This window comes from Bolinopsis microptera, chromosome 5 (genome assembly GCF_026151205.1).
Source record: "Bolinopsis microptera isolate Bmic1 chromosome 5, MBARI_Bmic_1.0, whole genome shotgun sequence".
Taxonomy (NCBI): domain Eukaryota; kingdom Metazoa; phylum Ctenophora; class Tentaculata; order Lobata; family Bolinopsidae; genus Bolinopsis; species Bolinopsis microptera.
The window spans coordinates 259,209-282,291 of NC_087076.1; the positions used below are offsets into that span (position 1 = coordinate 259,209).

Here is a 23,083-nt window from a genome sequence, read left to right on the forward strand (position 1 = left end):
TTGACAGTGCTCCAGTGCTAGGATACGGATTGCTGGACCTCGTTGCTTTGAACACTACTGAGGCTTTTGGTCCGGCTGTTCAATACGCCCTCCAGCAAGCTTTAACTCGTCTTCATATTCATGTCAAAAAGCACTCTCTCAGAAAAAGTGCTGCTCACTTGATATGGTCAGCCCTGCAAACCACAAAAAACTGTGTCGGCCATAGAATTATTGTTGGAATTGCTCAGAATAAGATGAATTGTCTCGAATCAGTTGAATCTGAACTTGAACCCCATGGAAAATTGCTGTTTGAACGAATTTTTGATAATCTAGCTGATCATTACATTCCGCAGAATGTACCAATTTCGTGTAATAAAACTTCAAAACAAAAGCTATTACCAAAGAAACTCCATTGTGAACCATACGTTCAACCAACGGTATCCTTAGCCAGTAACATATCAGTGATTTCAAAACCAGGTTCAGTCGTCAAGCTAATGAACAAAGTTCGAACGATCCCTGATCTCCATCTAGAGTCCTACACAGATCGCAACAACAAGATCCTTCAGGAGGTTGTAGCTGATCAGTGGTATAAGGAGCTGGTGGCAGTGTTCCGTGCTGCAGAGAAGGTGCAGCAAACTGTCCAGGAATGTGAGGAGCTGAGTGAAGCGGAACAAAACCGGGCTCAACAGATTGTTGAAGAACTTGAGCTTACTGAGAGTGAAGTTTGTAACGTCATGAACACTCTTGTCGTCAGACCTTAGTAAATCACTTTCATCTTAATTGGGTTGTGTTGGATGATTTAAATTTTAGTATTTTATGTGATGCCGAAAATTAGAGGTAAATTAACAAATTCCAAGAGTAAACTCTATCTCTTATTTAATCATAATCAGAAATCTGTTGCTTTTAATATTCTTGATTTTTGAGTTTCTTTGATGATTTTAATGATCTTCGAAAAATTAGTCGTGAATTTTACTCAAGTTGATACATTTTAAAACAAGGCACAAGCTCTTCTGGTGATCTTAAAGATATTTCTGTGATTGAATCTTGATAACTAGTTTTATTTATATTTCCAGTTGACAGACCGTTGCATCACATCTAACCCTCTATAGGTAGGATGGACACAGCCCTTGAAGTGCCGGCAGGGGGCGACTCTTTTGCTGAATTCCCAACCTATGAGGACTTTCTTAACTCACAGGTACATATTATATATATATAAGTTCAAATAATCTATATTTTCGGATTAAACGGGGGGAGCGGAGGGGGTTCTGGTTATCTAAACTTTTTTACACCATACATAAAAAAAGGCAAAAGTGTACTGTAACAAAGTGTAGTGTAAAATAGCCTAAAAATGCCTTAAAAGTGTAAAAAAGTGACATTTTTTCTCACCAAAGGTATGTTTTTCCTTTGGAAATGTACTACGTGAAGACTGATGGGAAAATATTAGGAAAAAAGAAGATTTTGAGAAAATAATTTGGTTAAGTGTAATTTAAGATGTAAAGAAGTGTAAGAAAGTGTAATTTAGTGTACCTTTTTTACTACACTTTTTAATACACCATACACCAAAAAAGGCAAAAGTGTAGTGTAAAAAAGTGTAGTGAACACTGAACCCCCCACATGTAACAAAATCACTAGATGTCTATTAATGCTTTTCATACAAAGTTACAACGAATTCTTCATGTTTACAGTGATCATTAGGAAATTTGCTACCGATCTAGTTTAAATCCTATGTGCGTCCACAGTTGTTAGCAAAAAAGAAGCTAGACATTTTGAACGTCCATTTCTTAGGTCAACAACAAAACAGAGAGGATTAAAACAGATAATGTCTACTGTTGACGGAAAATCCATTAGTCAATCAGAGATAAACAATAACTTAAAGATATCAGTTTTTCGGAAGGATTCTCGGACGTCCGGATTTCCAGCTACTTTTAAGAGTACAAATAAAACCAACTCAAATTCATTGTTAATAACGTACATGTAGTTACTTAAAATAGACAATAATACATTTGGTGTCGAACAAGTTTAGCACAAGTACTATAAGTTATACTTAAGTAGCCATCCAATCGAATAAGTTTTAAGGCAGTAGTAGAATATGCGAGTTGTGTCTCGGCTCTCATGAGCTGCTCATGCTCTGAGAATCGAATTTTCGTTTAAAATACAGGGATCTAAACTTACAGAGTAATTAGTGTCAAAGAGTTAAAATAAATGGGACTTTTTTCGTTAATTCTGCCAAAATTTCCGGACGTCCAGATTTTCAGAAACCACCCCCCCCCCTCCCCTTGTCCGGATTTGTCCGAAATTCAAAAACCACCCCTCCCTATTGCCGGACGTCCTAAGTAGATGGCCCCTAACCGGATCGGCACTAACGCCTTAAAATTGTATATTTAAGGAATAAGGATATTAACAATAAATAATTATATTTCACCAAATTTCTGTAAAGTTGATATTGTTATTACTAAATTTCCAGATTACCTCCATGGATTTGTATTATCTGGAGGACGAAGAACTAGCTCGTCAACTTGTTGAACTAGGATACCGGGGAAGTGGTGAAGTTCTGAAGCGGGAGGAATTCGAAGCACGCAAACAGCTAGCTGAGGCAAGCAGGCTCTCGAAACGGAGCCAAAAGAAAACCCTAGCGAGTGCTAATAAAAATCTTGAGAATTATCCTTTCTTGGAAGCTTTAGCACAAAGAGAGGAAGCCAACAAAACAGGAAAGATGACGTCTATTATTTTTATCAGAGATAAGAACGCTAAAGGTCAAGAGATATCAGGGTATATTGACTTTGCTCATCGCCTAAAAACAGAGGATTTCGAGCCGTACTTCACAGGAAAGAAAAGAGTCCTCCCAAAACTTACCGACCTCAGTTTTTACAACTGGGAAACCCAAAAGAGTACATCAAATGCGACTCCCAACTATCAAGTCATCGCTGATAACGCCTCAGGGCTTCTCTTCAAAAACAAGAGAGATAGAAAGATCGTCAATGTTGATCCTAAAGCTGCCCGGCCTGGTGACAACTCATCTCGGGTTCCTATAGATAGTCAGGGACAATATATTCAGGTTGTTATCTACGATCATATCACCCGACGGAAAACGTGAAGTGTTTCTATTCAATTCTTTATCGGTTTTATGAGACCTTATTGGCATGAATTCCTTGTCTTTACCGTCATGAAATGTACACTTGCTAACCAATGAAATGGTTTGAGCTGCAAGATGGCTCTTGGTCAAAGTTTTAAAAATATTTATGCTGGCCGATTCATCTGTAATTCGTTGTAATAATTGTGATACGAAAGAAATTTTTATATTTTAATGATTTGATTGTCTTGTAAAAATTCATTTATTATCATGGTAGGAATATTCTAGTTGGTTCGTGCATTGATTTTTCGGGAAAGGAGGAGTGTGTTCAGATTATTTCGTGCTTTTTCTTATGCGCGGCACCCATCTGTATACATGCTAGAAAGAAATTCGACTGCTTGGAAGTATTCCAGAACAGTTGCTTGTACTGTGAACAGTATTCACTGTGCACTCGTCACTGTGCACTCGTCACTGTTTGCTGTTTGCTGTTCACTGTTTGCTGTTCACTGTACACTTACAGCACGTAAAAACATCCGTTAGAATAGTCGAATAGTCGAGAGAATATCAAAACACACCTTCAACTCTATGTCTTTCAAATGCAGTTTCTTCTTTAACTCTTGGTTTGAAGTACCCTGTACTTGCTATTCCATTCCAGGTGTAGCTTAAAACATGTTTGCTGAGATATTTCGTGCCAAAGTTTGAGTTTTACCTGTAATTACATGTACAACTTAAACTTAAATAGGTTTTCCTCTTTAAGGTTTTCCTCTTTAAGTTTCCTCCTCAGGCTATTAGGGGTTGTTCAAATATTACGTAATCAGCTGAGGGGGGGGGGGGGAGGTTTCCAAATGATTACTCTAGTGTAATTTTATTTTTGACACAAAAGCAATGTGTAAACTGATTATGGAGGGGGGGGGGGGGGGTAAAAATGTTCCAAAAATGATAACGTAATATGTGAACGACCCCTTACCCAAAATCCTTATGTACAGAATTTTGATATTTTTCTTTGTCCTTGAGATATGAGGTTAACTTGAAATTTTGATGCGGTTTTTTCGTACCTTTTCATCTCGAGCAGCTCTATTGCATAATGTTGAGGCTAACTAAATGATCCCACTGACCTTCAGCTAAATATTGCGAGCACAAAACATGTTTTAAGCTACCCCAGTACCCCTTTTGATCCGCCCAACTTGTTCCAGTAGAGCTCACAGAACGTTATCAATTATCATGTCTCCAGTTGTACCGCTTTGAGTTCCTGGCAATAGTGCAGAGAGCCATAATTAGCTTGATGTTGTACTCCCTCTCTCTAATTATCATGTCTCCAGTTGTACCGCTTTGAGTTCCTGGCAATAGTGCAGAGAGCCATAATTAGCTTGTACTCCCTCTCTCTAAGAGTGTCATGCACGAACCAACTATAATGATGAAACATTTTTTTGAAAATATCTTTGTTGCTAAAATCATCAAATCAACAGTAAATACCCCTAATTTTAATCTTAGCAAAATGGGGGATAGTAAAAGACCACGATCCAAGACACAACGAAGTCCGAGTTCGAATAGTCTGAAAGCAGAGAGACAGAGGTCACAGAGCAAGGCTGAACCTCAAACACCAGACGTCGAGCCAGAGCCAGAAGCGATCGAGAATGTTCTTCCCTGGGAAATCTTCAACAAAGACCAGATCACGTTAGTTATGCAGGGAGAATTAATAAGTCTATAGATTGACACATGTGTGATCTTATGTATTAGAGGGGAGGGGGTCGAGGTCTTCATGAAAATTCTCTCGAAATTGAGTTTAAAGTTATATCTGATACCGGAGTGATATGTGTTTTTGGGTGATTGCTCAAAAAATGTGGAAGACGGATTTTTTCAGTTTTTCCAGAGCTACTAGACGAAAATCTAGTAGAGAAAACTGCATCAAAATTCGACCTTGCGTTCCTGAGATATTATGCGCTAAAGTTTGAGGTTTATTTTTAATTACTAGTTAGGGTAAGAATAAGAATTCTGTGAATGAATTTGTCTATAATTATGACCATCCTGCTCGAAATTGATTTTATAGTTGTTTCTGATAGAGGGGAGTTATATCTATCTGTTGCTTTTGGTCGCATGGAAAAATATTGATTCTACCCGAAGTTATTGCCGGTCAAAGGTCAGCGCTCATGAGTAATTGTATTGCGCGAGCTATTTTCAATCGCGCGCCCTGAAAATCGAGTCTAAAAATCTATTGAAACTTTCAGGATGTGTTCTAAGGACCATTTAGAAGATTCTGGTCTATCAGAATTTTAAGATCTAAGGCATTAGGAAATTTGTTATTAAATTTTGAAAATCTTGGACCTGGAAAAATCGTCAAAAAACGAGGTCCAAGATTTTCAAAATTGAATAAAAGTTTCTAAGGCCTATCTTAAAATTCTGATCGCTCGAGCAATACAATTACCAATCGAACCAATTTATCCATAGACACAGTGTTTCGTCCTATTAGGACTCATCAGTATGGCTATATATATATATATATATATATACAAACATGCAAATTGAAACGACCGGTTGAGTCAGACAAATGTTTCAATCATGATACAAAACCATGATATCATCTGAGACAACTGAGGTAACTAAAATTAAAATTACAAAGCTAAAAGTTTACATAAATATTCACTCGTGAAACAATATATAATTACTAGGGTTTAGATAGATTGAGGAAGATGATTGTTAAATCACTTTAAAAGACATCGTACGTCTGCCATAATATGACAACTGTGGTCCTTTGCCACCCACTATCGAGGTCTCATTGACTTCCAAAATCGAGTTATGACATTTAAGGTTGGGGCGTATAGGCGCCTGGAAAACATTAGTTTTCCATCAGTTTCAGTCTAACCACTTTTTGGCATGGTTTCTGGAACTATGGACAGCACATTCCCACAGAGAAACATTTGTTACGAATTTATTCACAAAAAGTCCCATAACTATACTGTAACTATACTGTAAATACCTGTAAAAATACTATACTTGTAAAACTGAAACTTAACATTTGTCTTCTGAACTATTGGAAAAGACTAGCCACTCCCAGGACCTGAAACTTGGCACAGCTGATATTCCTTTGGCGAATACCAAAAATCAATATGTTACAGAATTTTACCTTTTTTCTTGTAACATGAGGTTGAATTTACCCAAATTCATCGAAAATTACACTTTTTTAGAAAGTTAACTTCATAGTTCATAAACAGAGGCGAAATTTCAAAGTCTGTTTCAAAAGTTGAGGTTAATCTGATTTTCAGGAGAGCAAATTTCAATTTAAGTTTGACTTGTAATTACAGGTAAACCTCAAACTTTGGCGCGCAAGGAATGCAAGGTCGGATTTTTATGCGGTTTTTTCCTATTTGTACAATGTACATCTCCGGCATGAGCAGCTCTGTCACATATATAATATATATAATGTGAAAACTGAAAACATATGCTAACAAACGAATCGATGGAAATTCGTGGGTAAATAATGATTGTTTAATTTAATAACCTAACATAACATTTCCAACAGGGAGTTGTTGTCGTGCACACCAACTGAGATGCTCTCTAAACTTAACACCCTCATACCATCCCCAAACACCCACGTTAACTTAAAGAATAGTATCAAAGCAGACCTATACCTCTTAGTCTTACATTTTGCTCAACAGCAGCATTTCTTAGAGGACCAAGCAGGGGCTATCGTTACACTCTATCAACATATCCTAAACATGGTTCTTGAGGGTAAGGAGCTGATGGCTCTTGTTCTAGAAACTTCCCTGCTGTTAACATGCCAGAAGGAGTTCACACCAGGCATGAAGTTTAATTTTTTCAACCCAGACCAAGTCAGCAAGATATCAAAATACTTCTCAATGGGAGTTTTCCAACATTTCAAACTGTACCGCTTTAGTATGCTTCAAGAACAAGATCAAAATATCATTAGTCTGGAGAAAATTGTCCACACCTGTCCACCACAAGGGTCCTTCGATCCACCCCCACTTGCAGAAGCTATATCGGAACACGATATTGAGTCGTATCTGAACGCTTCCCCTCCAGAATCACCTCGCTCAGAGGAGGAGGTAGCGGGTGAGGAGGGTGAGCTGGGAACTGAAGAGCAGGTCGAACAACCTAACCCTCTTATCTCAATGGCTAACGTTCAGACTGTTCTCGATACAGTTGGCAACGACATAATGGACAAGTTTACAAAAGACATGAAGAATAAGTGTACCGAGAAGGAAAATCAGTATGTGAACAGGTTGAACAAGGTCAAGAAGGCTCTAGATTGAAGATTTTATATTTGACTGTAGCTGTCGTTGATTCGATTTGGGTCGTTGATTTCGCTGTGGGTCTAAGGAGTTTAAAAAAGAGTGAGGCATTTTCCCAACTCCCAAAATATGTACTTCAACAATAAAAATGTGGGGAATGCGTTTGCTTGACATGTTACGAATTATGGTAAATTATGAGAAACGAGGGAAATATTTTCTGGTTCAGTACTATTCTGAACATTCTGAGAATTACGAATTTTATGAAATCAGATTTCAATTTGAGAATTTCCTGTGAAAATGTGATCTTTACGTATGGTTTAACTTTTGATATGTGTTACTTTTATTGTTTTAGCCCTTTTGGGCGACCGACAACTGAACCTAGTTCCCACACAGTTAATACTAATAGGGCACCCAAATCCCAATCAGATTAAGGGGCCTTAACGAACAAAATATTGTTCCTGGTCGAAGTTATCGCTGGTCAAAGGTCAGCGCTTACAATGTGTTATTGTATTGCGTGAGCGAACTTTGATCGCTTGTACGAAATCGAGTCTTAAAATCTATGTTATTCTACATTCTTTAAGCAATCACCCTGAAACTTTCAGGATATGTTCTGAAAATCATTTAGACGAGATTCTGTAGGCTAAATTTTGAGACAATTACGAAACATCGTCAAAAAACCAGGTTTTAGAAACCTGTTCAACTGTTATGTTAAGTAATTTCAAGTGAAAATTGGGTTCAGTTGTCGTTTCAAAGATAACTAGATAGACTGATTCAGATTGGGGTTATAATTATTTTTCCTATAATCGTTTCAAAACAATTGTGATAGATACGTTTTTAATCCAAATCCATTTGCATTACTTAACATCCCATCCTCACTATTTCAAAAGTTTTACTTATTCTTTATTAGATTTTATAGCATGATAGAGGCCAGAGAGAATGGTTGAGACGGCTTCTTTACCGGAACTAAAACTCCGGCCAGAATTCCGGGCAGATGCAGAGGTCAAGTTCATGAACACCCTTGTCAAGCCAAAAAAGGTAAGATGCTATTAGATTTTTTTCTTTTTTCCTTATTTTGCTGCTCTACTGATAAATCATCATTATGCGCTTAGTCAATAAAGACACCGTGGTTGTTATAAAAAGGAGATGATGAAGTATTCAGGAACATAGGCATGACACAAAGAAAAATGGTCGGTGGGGATTGGGACCCACTTAATCAGTAATCCATCCTGTCACTCAAATTATTTGTTATATAGTAGTGTTGAAAGTATTAAAACATCATTATGATTTATCAGTGGAGCAGCAAAATAAGTAAAATATCTTTTGCAAGGTTTTTTAAGGGTTCAGCCTGAAATTTTTGTGAAACTTGATTCTGACTGTATAGCACTAGCATGAGCAGTTGACCAACTAACTAGGACATGTGACCAAACTTTTGAGGGGGTCCCGGACCCCAACCGCCCACCGGTGCCTGCGGTGCAGCCGTGCCCATATTTGTGCCCAAATAGGCCAAATCACCTTAACATGCCCAAAACCCAGATTTGTTTCTCCCTGAACACGTATATGGATTTTCATCCAGATTGGACAAAAAATGACTGAGTTATGAGCCAAAAACCATAGGCCCATATTTGGGTATAGGCACCAAATTTGATTGATTTTGGCCCATAAATTGAAAAATTGGTCAAATATCAATATTTTTGAATGAAACCAACTTTATATGAAAGGTAAGCCCAAACTTACATTCTCTGAGATAATATTATATAGCTTAATATTTATATAAATGTGGAAACTAAGGCCACTAAGACCACTAAAAATGGAGAAAACTGCCCATATATGCAGGCCAAATACATGCGGCACGTGTATTTTAAGGGGGCAGGGGGGGTCTTTATGAAATTTCTCTCGAAATTGATTTTATAGTTGTTTCTAATAGAGGGGAGTGATATCTATCTGCTACTTTTGGTCCCATGGAAAAATATTGTTCCTAGCCGAAATTATTGCCGGTCAAAGGTCAGTGCTCATGTGTAATTGTATTGCGCGAGCGATTTTCAATCGTGCGCCCTGAAAATCGAGTCTAAAAATCTAAACATTCAAAATGTTTACTAATACATCATTTTATTTCAAAGAAAATTCGCCGAATGACCTTACATGCCTTGACAAGTGACCGAATGTAAACAAAATTAGGGACACCGAAACACCAGTTGACCAGTAAACTGGTCATAGCAATTACATCGGGCCCTATATGCACCTATAAGTGACGCGATGCTGCAACCGAGGCATGCTAAGTTTATATCATTGGACTAATAAGGTTACAGCCTAAAATATGAATATAATAACAATGTACCATAATTATAAACACAATTTATAAGCATAATATAATGATTATGAAGTTAACTGAGCTTTTAGTGAACGGAAATCTAGCGTCCACCACAACGAAAAAAACGGGCGCAATTCTTGATGAGTTAGGCCTTTAAAAAATTAACCCAGGCCTAACTCAAAAATCTGGGGCAAAAGATAAGGCCCTGAGACTTACTTACTTTGGATACTTTGGAGAGATTCGTAGATTCCTCTACTGGGTCATCGAAAAGTTCGACCGCCCTTGCAGCATCGCTGCTGCCTTATTCATACTCCAGTCCAGCAAAGAATTTCCATTAGGGCAGCTGTAATTGCTCACAGGTGGGTTATCTGGAAACGGTTTAAGAAATGCTGATAGTTTTGCTTTGAACAGCAGTGGGTCTTCAATGAGGTGAAGATCTGATGGAATGGTGTTCCATAAACGTGGCCCCATTACTGCAAATGAACCATCATACAATGACTGTTGACGTTGAGTACTGCTCTTGCTGAGACTTGGAATGGTGGCCTTGATTCCGTGTCTTGATGGAGTAGAAAAAAGAATCCCAAGGTCATTTGGGCAGCGTTGATGTAAGATTTTCCACATGTGGATGATAACATAACGCTCTCTCCTCCTTTGCATCGACATTAGATTTAGTGCTTTGAGCCGCTGCCAATAGTCAAGATGTTGAACACCCCAAATCCTTGAGGTGAAAGTACGCTGTACTCCTTCAATCTGTTGGATGTCTGAGATTTTACTGGTATTCCACAGAGGGCAGCAGTACTCTAAATGACTTCGGATAAGTGACTTGTAAAGTGTCAACATTGTTATTCTATTTCTGCACTTGAACGCACTGAGCACCCAGGCTGCCACTTTTCTAGCTCGAGATGCCATAGAACTGACATGATGTGACCACGACATATCAGAAGACACTATAACTCCAAGATCCTTAACTTGGTCTGTAGGATAGAGCATATTACCGCCTGACACCTTGTATGTTTGTGTTTGACATACAAAAGGCAGCTCATACAGACTCTCATTAGGATTCCCCCGGTGAACTAGGAGCTCAAACTTATCCTCATGTAAAACCATGTTATTACGTTTGGCCCATGCAATGACATGGTCGAGATCTTGCTGAAGAACGATAACATCCTGTTCTGTATATATGTGCTTCAGTATACGGGTGTCATCAGCAAAGAATCTTATAATTGAACCAGTAACACAAAGCTTCATGTCATTTATGAAGAGCTTAAAAAGGAGGGGTCCAAGAACGGTTCCTTGGGGGACTCCACTGATAACCAAGGCTGCGAAGGAAGACACCCCGTTCAGAACAACATGTTGATGACGGTCCGACAGAAACGACTCCAGCCACTTAAGAATCCTTCCGTTAAATCCATACTTTTGCAATTTATCAATGAGAAGACGATGATCCACCTTGTCGAAGGCCTTCGCAAAGTCTAGATATATTGCATCAGTATCTGACCCACTCAAAAGGCCACTCATAATGTCGTCGAAGTGGCTAAGAAGCTGAGTCAAACAGCTCCTTCCCGAACGAAATCCATGTTGATTATCACACAAAATTTCATTTTCATCTAAGTACTTGACCATGGTGCTCCGTAGAATGCGCTCATAGATCTTGATGATGTGTGAGGTGAGGGCAACGGGACGGTAGTTCACTGCATGTGCCCGGTTTCCCTTTTTGTAGAGAGGAGAAATGTGTGTCTCCTTATAGAATTTGGGTACAAGACCCAGGGTGTATGATTCCGTCCAGATAAGTTTAATGGGTTGGCACAGTTCTTGAGCACATGTCTTGAGAAGACAAACTGGCACTCCATCTGGTCCACAACCCGAATCGGGTGAGATTGCAGAAATAGCCGATATGATGTCTTCATCAGAAATAACAAAATCTTCGTCAGTTAGTGGTTGCGTTATATCTGCTGCCATGAACTGGGGATCTTGAACATCGGGACAATCTGGATCACTGAAAACAGAGCTAAATTGCTCTTGTAGAAGATCTGCCATTGACTTAGGATCAGTGATTATTTCATCACGTTTGTTGAACAGCATGCTAATTGAAGATTTGATTTTTGATAAGGACTTGGCATAACTATAAAAGACGATTTCAAACATAACCTAAAAATTTCATAGGAAAATTTTGAAAAATGAAAATTCCTGAGGCGAAATTGTCTTATACACATAAATTCACTACATGTGTCACGTAAAAATTGAGCTTACTGTATAATTATACATTAAAATACACGTGCCGCGTGTATTTGGCCTGCATTATATGGACAGTTTTCTTCATTTTTAGTGGTCTTTTAGCCTTAGTTTCCACATTTCTATAAATATCAAGCTATTATATATCTCAGAGAATGTAAGTTTGGGCTTACCTTTCATATAAAGTTGGTTTCATTAAAAAATATTATTCAAATTTGGTGCGTATACCTATTTTTTTTTATTTGAAAATTCAATTAATCATTATATATATAAATCAAGCGTTACATTTCAGCCATGCAAAAATACAATGACATATTTTGATATACTAAATGGTAAATGGTACTGCAATATAAGTTGCTTAATGTTTGGCCGGATGACAACTAACGAGAAAAATAAACTTGATTATATAATAATTAATTCGGCTGAACCAACACATAGCAAGAGCCACATTAACGTTGGGGCCGTCTAAACGTTGGGGCCGTCTATGGGCATATGTTTTTTGACTCAGTCATTTTTGTCTAATCTGGATGAAAATCTATACCTTACTCGGGAATATTATAACCGGGATAAAGTGGTGGGTTTTGGAAGATTCCGCCATATTTTTCCCGGTCAAAAATTTTACCAGTCATAAAAACTCAGATTATGGGGTTCCAAGGGGGTGGTGATCATCATATTTTACCTGAAGTCTCATATGTGCTAGAGAAGACTTTTGAAGCAGTGGATGGAGGGCTGTAACTTTATTGGCGGTTGCTACCATAATTTCGGTATAAAAATCACAATTTGGTTATAGAAATTTGGTTATAGATTTGGTTATAGAAATCAGATTTCAGGCCAACTTGTGGCCACATCCCGCTAGAAGTGAGTAAACTGTGCCACTATTTCATGGTCCACGGTGGATTGATTCAGATTACTGGAGCAGTTGAAGATGCAAAGCCAAGACGTTCCCCAATACCATTACCAAGCGGTGGGCAGGAAATTAAGCTCCGGCTGACCTTCAGAGCAGTAGCCCCATTAGCGGACAAAATGAAAGTCTTGTTAAGACAACAATACAACTTCGAATTTGACGATCAGCAGCAGGGGGATATCAATAATGATAATGGAGGGGACATTAGCGATAATGAGAATGAGAATACGCTTTAATGAAGATTTGACTTATTATTGCTTAGATTTATTTTCCTTTAAATAGACGTGTCTTTTTTTTCTATTTCTGAGTAATATCAATAACTGTAAATTGAAATAACTTCTTTAACAAGTAACAAAAACAGAAATTTCGGTTGAAAATTTGTTGACCTCTGAAAAAAAACTTGAAAGGTCGGCCACCGGTAAATACATGACCGGGATAATTTGGCGGGTTTTGGGAAAGTCCGCCATATTTTTCCCGGTCATTAATTTTCCCAGTCATAAATTAACCCGCTATAATATTCCCGAGTAAGGTATACGAGTTCAAGGGACCACTAGCTACAGGTAGAACACCTAAAATCTGGGTTTTGGGCATGTTAAGGTGATTTGGGACAAATATGGGTGCAGCTGCACCGCAGGCACCGGTGGGCGTTTGGGGTCCGGGACCCCCTCAAAAATTTGGTCACAGGTCCTAGTTTGTTGGTCAACTGCTATGTCGGAATAAAAGTTTTTAATAGAGACTAACAAGTTACTAAGTTACGATACTTTTGCAGTTGATAACTTAACAATATTTGTATTTGCCTAGGTGACATCAGTTAGATCAGGGAAGATACCGCTCGTGAAAACAACAGAGAAGACTGAAGGCTGGCCAGCTGGTAATCCCACTGCTATAAAACATGCACTTGACAGTGGTCATTATGAAATGGCAGAAGATGAACCCTTTTACGCCAGCAAGGTGAATCACAGTGCTGGCAAGCACGACCGTCAGCCTTTAAAGTTTATACTCCCTCGCTATTTTAAGACTACGAATACTAGTAGAACTGGAACTTCAAGAAAATTCTCTCGAAATTCTAAAGCCTGACTACATGTGCACATTATGCAGTTAGGTTGCGTCTCATTTTTCAATGAAAGTTACAGATAACAAACACTACACTACAAAATTCAAAATCATAGACTCAGACTGATCAACCAAAAGATGAACGCAATTGTGGCAATCTAGTAATATAAGCTATCATTCCAGGAGGTTGAACGTTTGGAGGATAACCTGTACCTCGTAACTGGACAAGGTAAAGAGACAAAGAAGAGTGACATAATTGAGCGTATAACAGAGAGTAGAAGACAACGGCATAAGAATGCTCTGGAAGACTTACACGAGGAACTGGGCCATTTGAATAAAGCTGTCGAACCTCAGGTCAGCCTTGAAAGAGCTGATTTCAGCCTTAATCCGATTGTAACTTAGTTATCTTTTGTTCAATCAATTATTCGAATTCCTTTTGAGAGGTTCTTGTAGGTATTAATTTAAAATTCCAGACAAAACATTATAACTCGATACCTTTAAAAATTACCAAAAAATATATATTAAGGCCTGAGGAGGGTAAAGTTAAACACATATTTTTCAGTTTTCACATAATGTGACAGAGCTGCTGGAGACGAACAAGAAGAAAAACCTGTATCAAACTCCGACCTTGCGTTCCTGAGATATTGCTCGCCAAAGTTTGAGGTTTACTTGTTATAAATAGTGAAACTTAAACCTAAAATTGCTCTCCTAAACATAGGGTAAACCTCAACTTTTGGAAAAGACTGGCCACACCCAGGACCTGCGACTTTGCACAAGTGTTCCTTCGGCTATTTCCCAAAAAACTTATGTAACAGAATTTTGAATTTTGCCTTTTGCCTTTTTCCTTGAAATATGAGGCTAACTTTCTAAAAAAGTGTAATTTTTAATGAAATTGGGTTATAGTTAACCTCATATATCAAGAACAAAGGCAAAATTCAAAATTCTGTTATATGAGTTATTTAAGTATTCATCCGAGGAACACCCTATGTTCAGGAGAGCAATATTAAGTCTAAGTTTTACTAATAGTAAACCTCAAACTTTGACGCACAATATCTCACAAGCTCAAGGTCGGATTTTTATGCAATTTTGTGTACTTGTTTATCTCCAGCAGCTATGTCATACATGTGAAAACTTCGCCTTATTACGCAAAAACATTTTGAGCGCTCCTCGAATTGTTTCGAAAATGCGAATGCTAAACAAATTCACGAGGTACCAAAATATATGTGTTTACCGACGTGTCCAACCCAAGAAAAATGTAGCTTTGTTATTATCAGGTAGCGAACGAACTAGACAGTACTAAAGAACAGATAAGTTGGATACTATCAGAGATACATATCCTGTTTTCTGGGATAGAAAACGACAATATTCTCTTCACATATCCTCTAAAAAGACTCCAAGTCCTGTGGGAAGACGTCGTTACTCTCCTCCAAAAACGTAGCAACAAAATCACAGATCTTAGAGAGCAACTTAACGAAACAGAGTCCCAGAGAAAGGACCAAATATCAGAACTTTTCAAGCACTACAGCGCTTCGTTCCACGATATCGCGTATTTGAATACGGGCGCAATCAACTTACTGATGGACCTGGAAGTCTACACATCCAACCAACTGCTACTAACAAACTACAAACACTACTCCAACATGATTTCTCAGATACAGCTGGAGAACGTGGTCAGGTTAAGACAGTACAGGGTGCGATGGGAAGAGAGGTTAGCCACCTGGCGAGACCTCCATACTCACCAAACCACTGATAAATTCACTACCTTCATGTACACTCCCGCCATCACTGATTGTCCGGATATTGAGTCAATATCAGAGATGATGAAGTGCGAGCTTAACGGATTGGTAGAACGGAGGTTTAACAAGCTGCAAAGTGTCAGAGAGATGAAACCTCCCTCGTTTACTTGTAAAACAGTGTTGCGCTGGTATGAAGAGGTGTGTGAGCTTAGCCTCACCTTGGAAAACACGCACCGGAAATACGTTGCTAAGCTAGCTGCTGTGGGAGACAAAGTTTTGCTAGATTGTGAAACAGTTGCTGACAGAATGTTGGAAACGCTTCAAGAAGAGGGAGTTTGTTCTGATTCTGAAGCTCAAGATCTAAAGTTTTCTGATCTGATGCCGCTGATCGCTGTGTGGGGCACAAAACACAGAGAGAAGATTCTTCGGTTGGAGGAAAAGTTTTCAGATGAAGCTGCAAAGTTCAAATCAAACCTTCATTTGCTCTATGACTTCCAAAACGGTGCCGCTAATATTTGGACCGAGTATTGCTCGAGAGTGACTGATAAGAATAGCGAACTATCAGCCTTGGTGAGGAAATGTCGACGAAAACACGACGAAATCAATCAACGGTTAGAGAGCTCTTTAGACATGGAGATGGACAGAATGAGACAGGACACCAATGATTTTGAGTTGAAGAAACATCTGGATAAAGCGACAGAAGCTCTGGAGGAGATTGCTGCTGCTTACACCAATTTCAAACGAGATATGGCCGATGTTATCAAGACATATCCTGATATGATCTCAAATGAGCTACTCAACTATTCGATGCAGATAAGGAAACATTTAAGTTGCTACACGGAAGAAGATACCAAAGTGGAAGATGGAGAGGAAGGACTAGGATCTGACAATGCTTCCATCGGTGGAATTGTCGATCAAGCTCCACACGAGTCGACTGAGAAGGGTGGAGTTGATATCGCGTTCATGACAGAAGTCTCGGCGGCAGCACCTCAACAACCACCGTCATACTCTGATGAAAGGTTCAAAGTATTAGAAGAGGGCCTGACTATTGTCTACTTGGAGCATCTTGACCTACTAACTCACGAGGTCGCTCAACATTCTGATCAAACCGTAGGGGAGAAGTTGAGTGAGCTGAAAAGCGAAGTTGAACTGCGACATCACATCCACAAACCCAGGGTCACTAGAATGAAGTTGGACATTTACAACGTGAGACTGAACGAACTGAAGAACCACGATGAAAGAGTTAAGCAACATGGAGCAGGAATTACGCTGGAAATAAGCACCTTGAGAAGCGAGTTCAAGAAGCTCGGCATGGAGCATGATGTGAAGGGAAAGAAATTTAAACAACTTGTGGAGGATTGTGAAAAGACGCTTCCCACTCTTGAGAAAACTGCTCATTTACAGACCTTACAAAATAAAGTTACTACTGCGTATGAAGGCCATATGAATGTGATAAAGTTGGAGCTGTCGTCTTTCAGAAATAAAATGGAGATGAAACTAAACGATTTGAGGGAGAGTAACCAGCACTTTGGTTTGGCTTTCAAACCCTTCGCTGAAGGTGGCAATTTTGGACCGGACGAAATCGAAACGTTCCGGAAGAAACTTGAGAAATGTAACCTCAAGATTGACAACTGTGAAACGTTTATTCTTACCGAACTTGATGGAATGGAGTCCAAATGTCTCGATGCCGCAGTTGAGATGACAAGCAGCTTTGAAGCGAGACTGAAGATGCACATTCTCGACGTGGCATTCCTGGAGAAAGTGAACAGCTGGATGTCAAATTGTCAGGTGAAGATCAAGACGGAGGTTGCCGCCTGCAATATGATGTCCAAGAAGTTGAAAACAAAGATAGAAAGTCTAAGAAAACTGATCGACAGCTGTGCCAGACCTCATCCTGACAAACCGACTGTAAAACCGGAAGAAGTACTTTCTGCGATTCCCGATATGTACAACTTGTTCCAGCAGAGAATCATGTATCTAGACTGTGCTAAACCTGCTACTAAAACATCTGTTCAGATAAATCCAGATCACCCTGATTTTCAAATGTCTCGAGAGTCTACGCACGATTTCCAAAGTGTCGTTAACCTGACTAAGAATATCCTCACGATGTCCAGAAAATACAGCTCTCCTTCGATGGACTCTGAGTCAGTAACCATTGACAAGAGAAAACCTATCGTAACGGAGTCTCTTTATCAGTGGTTTATAGCGAAACAGGAAAATCCGAAACCAATGTCCAAACGAGGCAAAAGTCGGGTTGAGACATCAGAGCGGACCAAAAGACTCGGCTCTGCCTCTTCTCGATCATCCATGATGTCTGTGGTTCTGACAGACGCGCAGTCATTCATGCCTATTATCAAGAAGATTCTCCAGGAGACCCAGGGAGCGCTGTTTATTTCTAGCGAAGCGTACTACACGCAGTACCAAGGTCCTCCCCTTAGAACGGGTATTGCTGAGACTCTGGAGGGGTGCATGGAGGAGCTAAACAAGCGGTTGAATAATTACTACGTCCAAACTCAGGAGTTTTACAACAAGTGTATTCAGGATCTGAGGAGCATACTGACTGATGTCCTTCAGTTGCACATGGAGATTCCACCGCTACTTTACGACGAAATACTGGAGAAATATGTCACTGAGGTATCCCAGAAGACGTCTGTCATAAAACATCAGTTTGACCAAAACAGAGCAAAAATAGCTGATCTACGAGAGACCAATAAAGTTCAGTTGAAACCTATTTTAGGACATCCAAATAGAGAAATAGATATGAATAATCTGTGTAGAAGAGAGGAAGGTAGGGCTTTGGAATCGGGCGATGTTCTTTATGAGTACTACAACGAACTGACCAACACTGAACGTTCCATCGCACAAAATTTCATAGAGTCTATAAATTATTGCACAGAGCGGCTCATGAACCTGTTTGACCAGCTGATAACAACAGATGATGTCATCCTTGGAACAGTTGCTGAAGAGAAGCTGCCTACCACGGTTCTCCTGAAACGGGAGCTTAGAGCCAAGCAGGGCGACCAGACCTCTTTGCCAGGTCTCAGTAGAGAAGGACAACAGATAAAACTTTTAAGATTAGCCGACATAGCGGTGGATCGAACAGCTTCCTCTAAATCTGAAAACTTTAAAACGGGCAAGTTTACTCCGGTGCACGAGGAAGCGCTTAGTTCAATGAACAGAGTTTGTGGTGAGTATAAGGAGCGTTTTGGGCTGGTTATGGAGGAAATTGAATCTTTGTCCGCAAAGTGGACTTCCAGCGAAGAAAAGTGGAAGAGACAGTGGCTGTCTTCCGTTCAACACGTACGTAACTTGTATAAACCTAACAACATTTCTTAGTCTCCTGTTATTCGAGCCCGTTATTTGAGCTACATCGGTAGAAGTTTGTGTTTTCTGACGTGTTTTTGGTCAAAAAGACTAGGGTTCAGGGAAAAAATCTTCTATTTACATGAAGCAGCTTTAGATTTAACATGGTAGGTACTAGGTTTTCTTTATTTAGATACTGCGTGGGATGGACCGTCTTCTTTCTTTAGTTCAGGGTTTTTCGCTAAGATGAGAAGTACGGGGGATAAATTTACGTATCCGTACGCTAAATTGTAAAGTGCCACGTACTTTTCGCTCAAAATTCTATACAATTTTTTTTTGTAATATGAAATTGTCAAGTGTCGACGCGATAGTTTGAAATTTTGAAGGTAATTAATAGTTTTCCGGTAATAATTAGGTGAGAATCAATATTCAAGGTAATAAAAAAATTAGGATAGAATAATTTAAGTCCGTTTTTGAAAAGATCGACGTTCATACTATACTAAGTCGTATGTTACATATATGTATATCTATTATATGTATTATTGTATATATATATAGATATTCAAGACTCATACACAGGTTTTACACACATTTTTTGGACTGTACCTACTTTTCAATACAAATTTAAAAGTACGTATGAAATATCGTATGATATCGTCGAATTTAGAAGTGTGTCTACTCCGTACTTCTCATCTTAGGTTTGTTGATATAGGTAATTTGAATTCAGATATTTAATTGCGGACAGAGGGTGGTTTTTCAGTTTCAGATCGTTTTCTACTGATTCCATATTTAACACAAACTGTAATTTATTATTAAGTTTTTTCGCTTTTTGAAATGCTAGGGTCGCTGCTTTTATAACTTATTCACAGACATAAATTACCAAGAATTTGGCGAAATTGTGCATACATAAATTTAAAATCCAATGTTGATTTTTCGTTTATCTGAATTGTTTGTTTTTTTTTTCAGAGTGATCAGTACTGCATCCAATTCATCGAATTCTTTCAAAGATTCCACAACGATCCGGATCACTCATCTCGCCAAACCATAAATCACAGATTTTCTCTTTATCCTGGCTTCAGCGATTTTATGAGACACTAGAAAATGATTTAAGCATAACCAGAAAATTTATATTTGAAATAATTTATCAAGTTGTTAAGTCATTTTAGCATTACATGTATTAAATCACACTCTTACTGATTCTCCGAATCAAAATAGAATAACCCAAAATTCCACTATAACATATTATATAATATATATTATATAGGGATACATGAAATGCCAACAGTAGCATCGGAGTTGCGCTTACTGCGGCCTTCAACAAGATGTGCTACAATCACATCACGACCGGCTGATTACAAGAGTACCGGGGGAGGTAGTGCTCTTTCAGGTGGCACCCACCACACCCCAAAACTAGCTCAAAATGGTCAGTCAAGTTTTGTTGATTCTAAATAATGTAAATTAATCTGAAATAGATATTGATAATTGTATAATCATAATTGTATAATCATAATTGTATAATCATAAATTATGTGATCTATAGGAAATGAAACGGCGGGTTACTGTCACAAACAATTATTATTATATATTGTTCGATGTGTTTTATATATTTAGAGGTATCATCATAAAATCCATACTTCATAAAAATAAGTTCTTATGTACATGTTACTCATGAGTCGCTTTAGATGGTTTGAACTGAATCTTTGGGTTTTGAGTTCTTTATGGCTATAAAGCGATGTATAAATTCCTACTTATTATTATTATTATTATAAAATATAAAATATATTAAAGCTTTTCCATATTATTATGTTACTAGTGTAACCCGTGCATACGGCCGGGACTTCACTATCGCAGTTGAAATGCAAAAGTATAAACCCGCCTATTATATTCGAAAACACATAAATTTACATTTTTGTAATTTTGTGCTAAAGTATGAACTCACTGAGATCAAACATACCTCAATTTCATTCTGAGTGCCTCCTATTAAGCTTATAGTATTACTATTACATAACAGGCTATCTTGTGGCTGATCCACTGCCAACTAACCTATTTATGCACTTGAAGCAACGCTGTAATGGGGGGACAGAGCGAGGAGGAGCGGAAGAGGGAGGAAAAGTGAGGCATTTTATGTCACATATGTGGTACAAAACCATAAATAATACCACCGGCCAATTAAAACACTTAAGCTGTTGGCTTGGGCTTCTTCAGAGTTGTGCTGGAAATATTCCGAAAAAACCAGGCCCATGCCCCATAACTCTTACCGTTTTCTTGATTAAGCCGTTCGTAAATTACAAACGAACAAACCCACAGATTTTTTAGGATGGGCGACAATAATTGACCCCCCGACAATTGACCCCCCGACAATTGACCCCCCGACAATTGACCCCCCGACATTTGACCCCCCGACAATTGACCCCCCGACAATTGACCCCCGACAATTGACCCCCCGACAATTGACCCCCGACAATCGACCCCCCGACAGTATAATTTAATACAATTAACCCTGACCCTGACCCTGACCCTGACCCTGACCCTGACCCTGACCCTGACCCTGACCCTGACCCTGACCCTGACCCTGACCCTGACCCTGACCCTGACCCTGACCCTGACCCTGACCCTGACCCTGACCCTGACCCTGACCCTGACCCTGACCCAGGACCCTGACCCAAGACTCTGACCCTGACCCTGACCCTGACCCTGACCCTGACCCTGACCCTGACCCTGACCCTGACCCTGACCCTGACCCTGACCCTGACCCTGACCCTGACCCTGACCCTGACCCTGACCCTGACCCTGACCCTGACCCGATCAATTGACCCCAGTGAAATTACATGGGGGGTCAATTGTCGGGGGGTCAATTGTCGTACTAAGTCCTAGATTTTACGACAATTGACCCCAGTGTAATTACATAGGGGGTCAATTGTCGGGGGGTCAATTGTCGGGGGGTCAATTGTCGCGGTACCATTTTTTAGATTATATATATAGATAGAACTATATCATATGGATTTGTTTACCACTTTGTAAGAGAACAATTTAGCTTAACACTGTTAGTATATCTTCAGTTGCTAACGCATTTCTAACGAGTCTAGGAGACTTTGACGATGCCGAAAGCCCTCTACCAGAAAAAAAGCTCTCAGGAGATGAGCTTATTTTTAAGCTCAAAGAGAAGATTAGGACCCATTACCCTGAAATCAAGCAGGTAGAGGATTGTCATCTTAAGAATTTAACCAACTGCAACAGTAGTTGTTTATTTACTGTTAGTAAAGTGTTGATACAATAGAGAGGTTCACATGAACCCAATCCACAGTACATATATATGGATGTGTAGCCTCTCATATAACCTGTATAATGTATATAACCTGTCAAGCGTCTTAAGGGGGCAGGGGGTCTTCATGGAAATTTTCTCAAAACCGAATTTTTAGTTGTTTCTAATAGAAGAGAGTAATATCTATCAGCTGCTTGTCACCAAGTCGTCGAGTAGTTATGGATTCATTGTATTGGATCTATGCGATCTCCTCGGTCGACTCAGCCGAATGATAGGAAACTTCATTGAGGGTTAAATGAGGAGGGGTGCCTGAAATGATATCCTTTCAGAACATCTACATTGTAGTGTACTGACTGTACTGTAAAAAAGGGCGGTCGAACTATTCGATGACCCTGTAGAGGAATCTACGAACTTTTCAAAATATCCAAATTAATTAATTAATTAAATCATATGATTTAAGGGTAGTTTACTATGTTAAATCATATGGGAATAGTTTACTATGTCAAGTTTGTCTTCATTATCTGATACTTATGTTTCTTCTTAAACATTATTTCTATTCTCGCATTATTCAACTGTTTTGGATTGATCATTTTCTCGCAGGCGTTCCATTCGTTTGATAGCGATCGAAGCAGTTTTGTTAGATTGGAGGATTTCCGTAAAGTTGTTGAAAACTTTGTTTTTCCCCTGACGAGATCCCAATTTGACGAGCTGATCAAAAAGATAGACGGAATTTCCAACCAGAGACTGAACTACAATCAGTTTATGTTTAAGATAAAGAAGGGTGGTTTGACGCGGGAAACACCGACAATGGGCAGAGTTACACCGGCCAATAATACTCTCGATAACGTTGTTTCTAAACTTCAACAAAAGGTAACATTGAAGTTCATTTTACAACTTTTGCTGGTTAAAAGGTTTTATTGCTGTCAGGAGCTATCGCTTCATCTCTTAAGAATAGTGCATAATCAGTGGTCACTAAAATATCTACCCTA

General features: G+C 39.0%; 5 protein-coding genes across 7 annotated transcripts in view; 4 read left to right on the forward strand and 1 right to left on the reverse strand.

Annotated features, from left to right (window-relative positions):
- LOC134815899 (cilia- and flagella-associated protein 53-like) overlaps window positions 1–23,083 on the reverse strand; it is an 889,273-nt gene that overhangs the window by 103,627 nt on the left and 762,563 nt on the right. Inside the window, exon 1 of one of the 2 annotated variants that reach the window (XM_063824501.1) lies at window positions 8,529–8,560. The exons of the other annotated variant lie outside the window; for it this stretch is intronic. The gene's annotated coding sequence lies outside the window, so the exon portion shown is untranslated. Of the gene's footprint in view, window positions 1–8,528; window positions 8,561–23,083 lie in introns of those variants that run through there. 2 annotated transcript variants of the gene reach the window in all.
- LOC134815270 (cilia- and flagella-associated protein 299-like) lies at window positions 1,093–3,284 on the forward strand. Its single transcript, XM_063823782.1, has 2 exons — window positions 1,093–1,174; window positions 2,444–3,284. Exons 1-2 carry the CDS (start codon window positions 1,094–1,096, stop codon window positions 3,071–3,073), a joined length of 711 nt encoding a protein of 236 aa, XP_063679852.1. The 5' UTR covers window position 1,093; the 3' UTR covers window positions 3,074–3,284.
- Window positions 4,538–7,626, forward strand: LOC134815026 (ciliary-associated calcium-binding coiled-coil protein 1-like). The gene is made up of 2 exons (XM_063823468.1): window positions 4,538–4,723; window positions 6,567–7,626. The coding sequence occupies exons 1-2, from the start codon at window positions 4,545–4,547 to the stop codon at window positions 7,315–7,317; spliced, it is 930 nt and encodes a 309-aa protein (XP_063679538.1). The 5' UTR covers window positions 4,538–4,544; the 3' UTR covers window positions 7,318–7,626.
- Window positions 8,196–19,948, forward strand: LOC134815887 (coiled-coil domain-containing protein 180-like). Of its 2 annotated transcripts, XM_063824477.1 has the most exons (5): window positions 8,196–8,331; window positions 13,542–13,691; window positions 13,977–14,147; window positions 15,068–18,829; window positions 19,799–19,948. In XM_063824477.1, the coding sequence occupies exons 1-5, from the start codon at window positions 8,233–8,235 to the stop codon at window positions 19,928–19,930; spliced, it is 4,314 nt and encodes a 1,437-aa protein (XP_063680547.1). In that variant the 5' UTR covers window positions 8,196–8,232; the 3' UTR covers window positions 19,931–19,948. The 2 variants fall into 2 exon arrangements, with proteins under 2 accessions (XP_063680547.1, XP_063680548.1); XM_063824478.1 differs by lacking the exon at window positions 19,799–19,948 and having other exon boundaries at window positions 15,068–19,147.
- LOC134815886 (EF-hand calcium-binding domain-containing protein 6-like) overlaps window positions 20,075–23,083 on the forward strand; it is a 32,522-nt gene continuing 29,513 nt past the window's right edge. Inside the window, exons 1-3 of the mRNA XM_063824476.1 lie at window positions 20,075–20,255; window positions 21,892–22,028; window positions 22,695–22,964. Coding sequence (XP_063680546.1) covers window positions 20,108–20,255; window positions 21,892–22,028; window positions 22,695–22,964 — 555 coding nt within the window. The 5' untranslated portion in view covers window positions 20,075–20,107. The remainder of the gene's footprint in view (window positions 20,256–21,891; window positions 22,029–22,694; window positions 22,965–23,083) is intronic.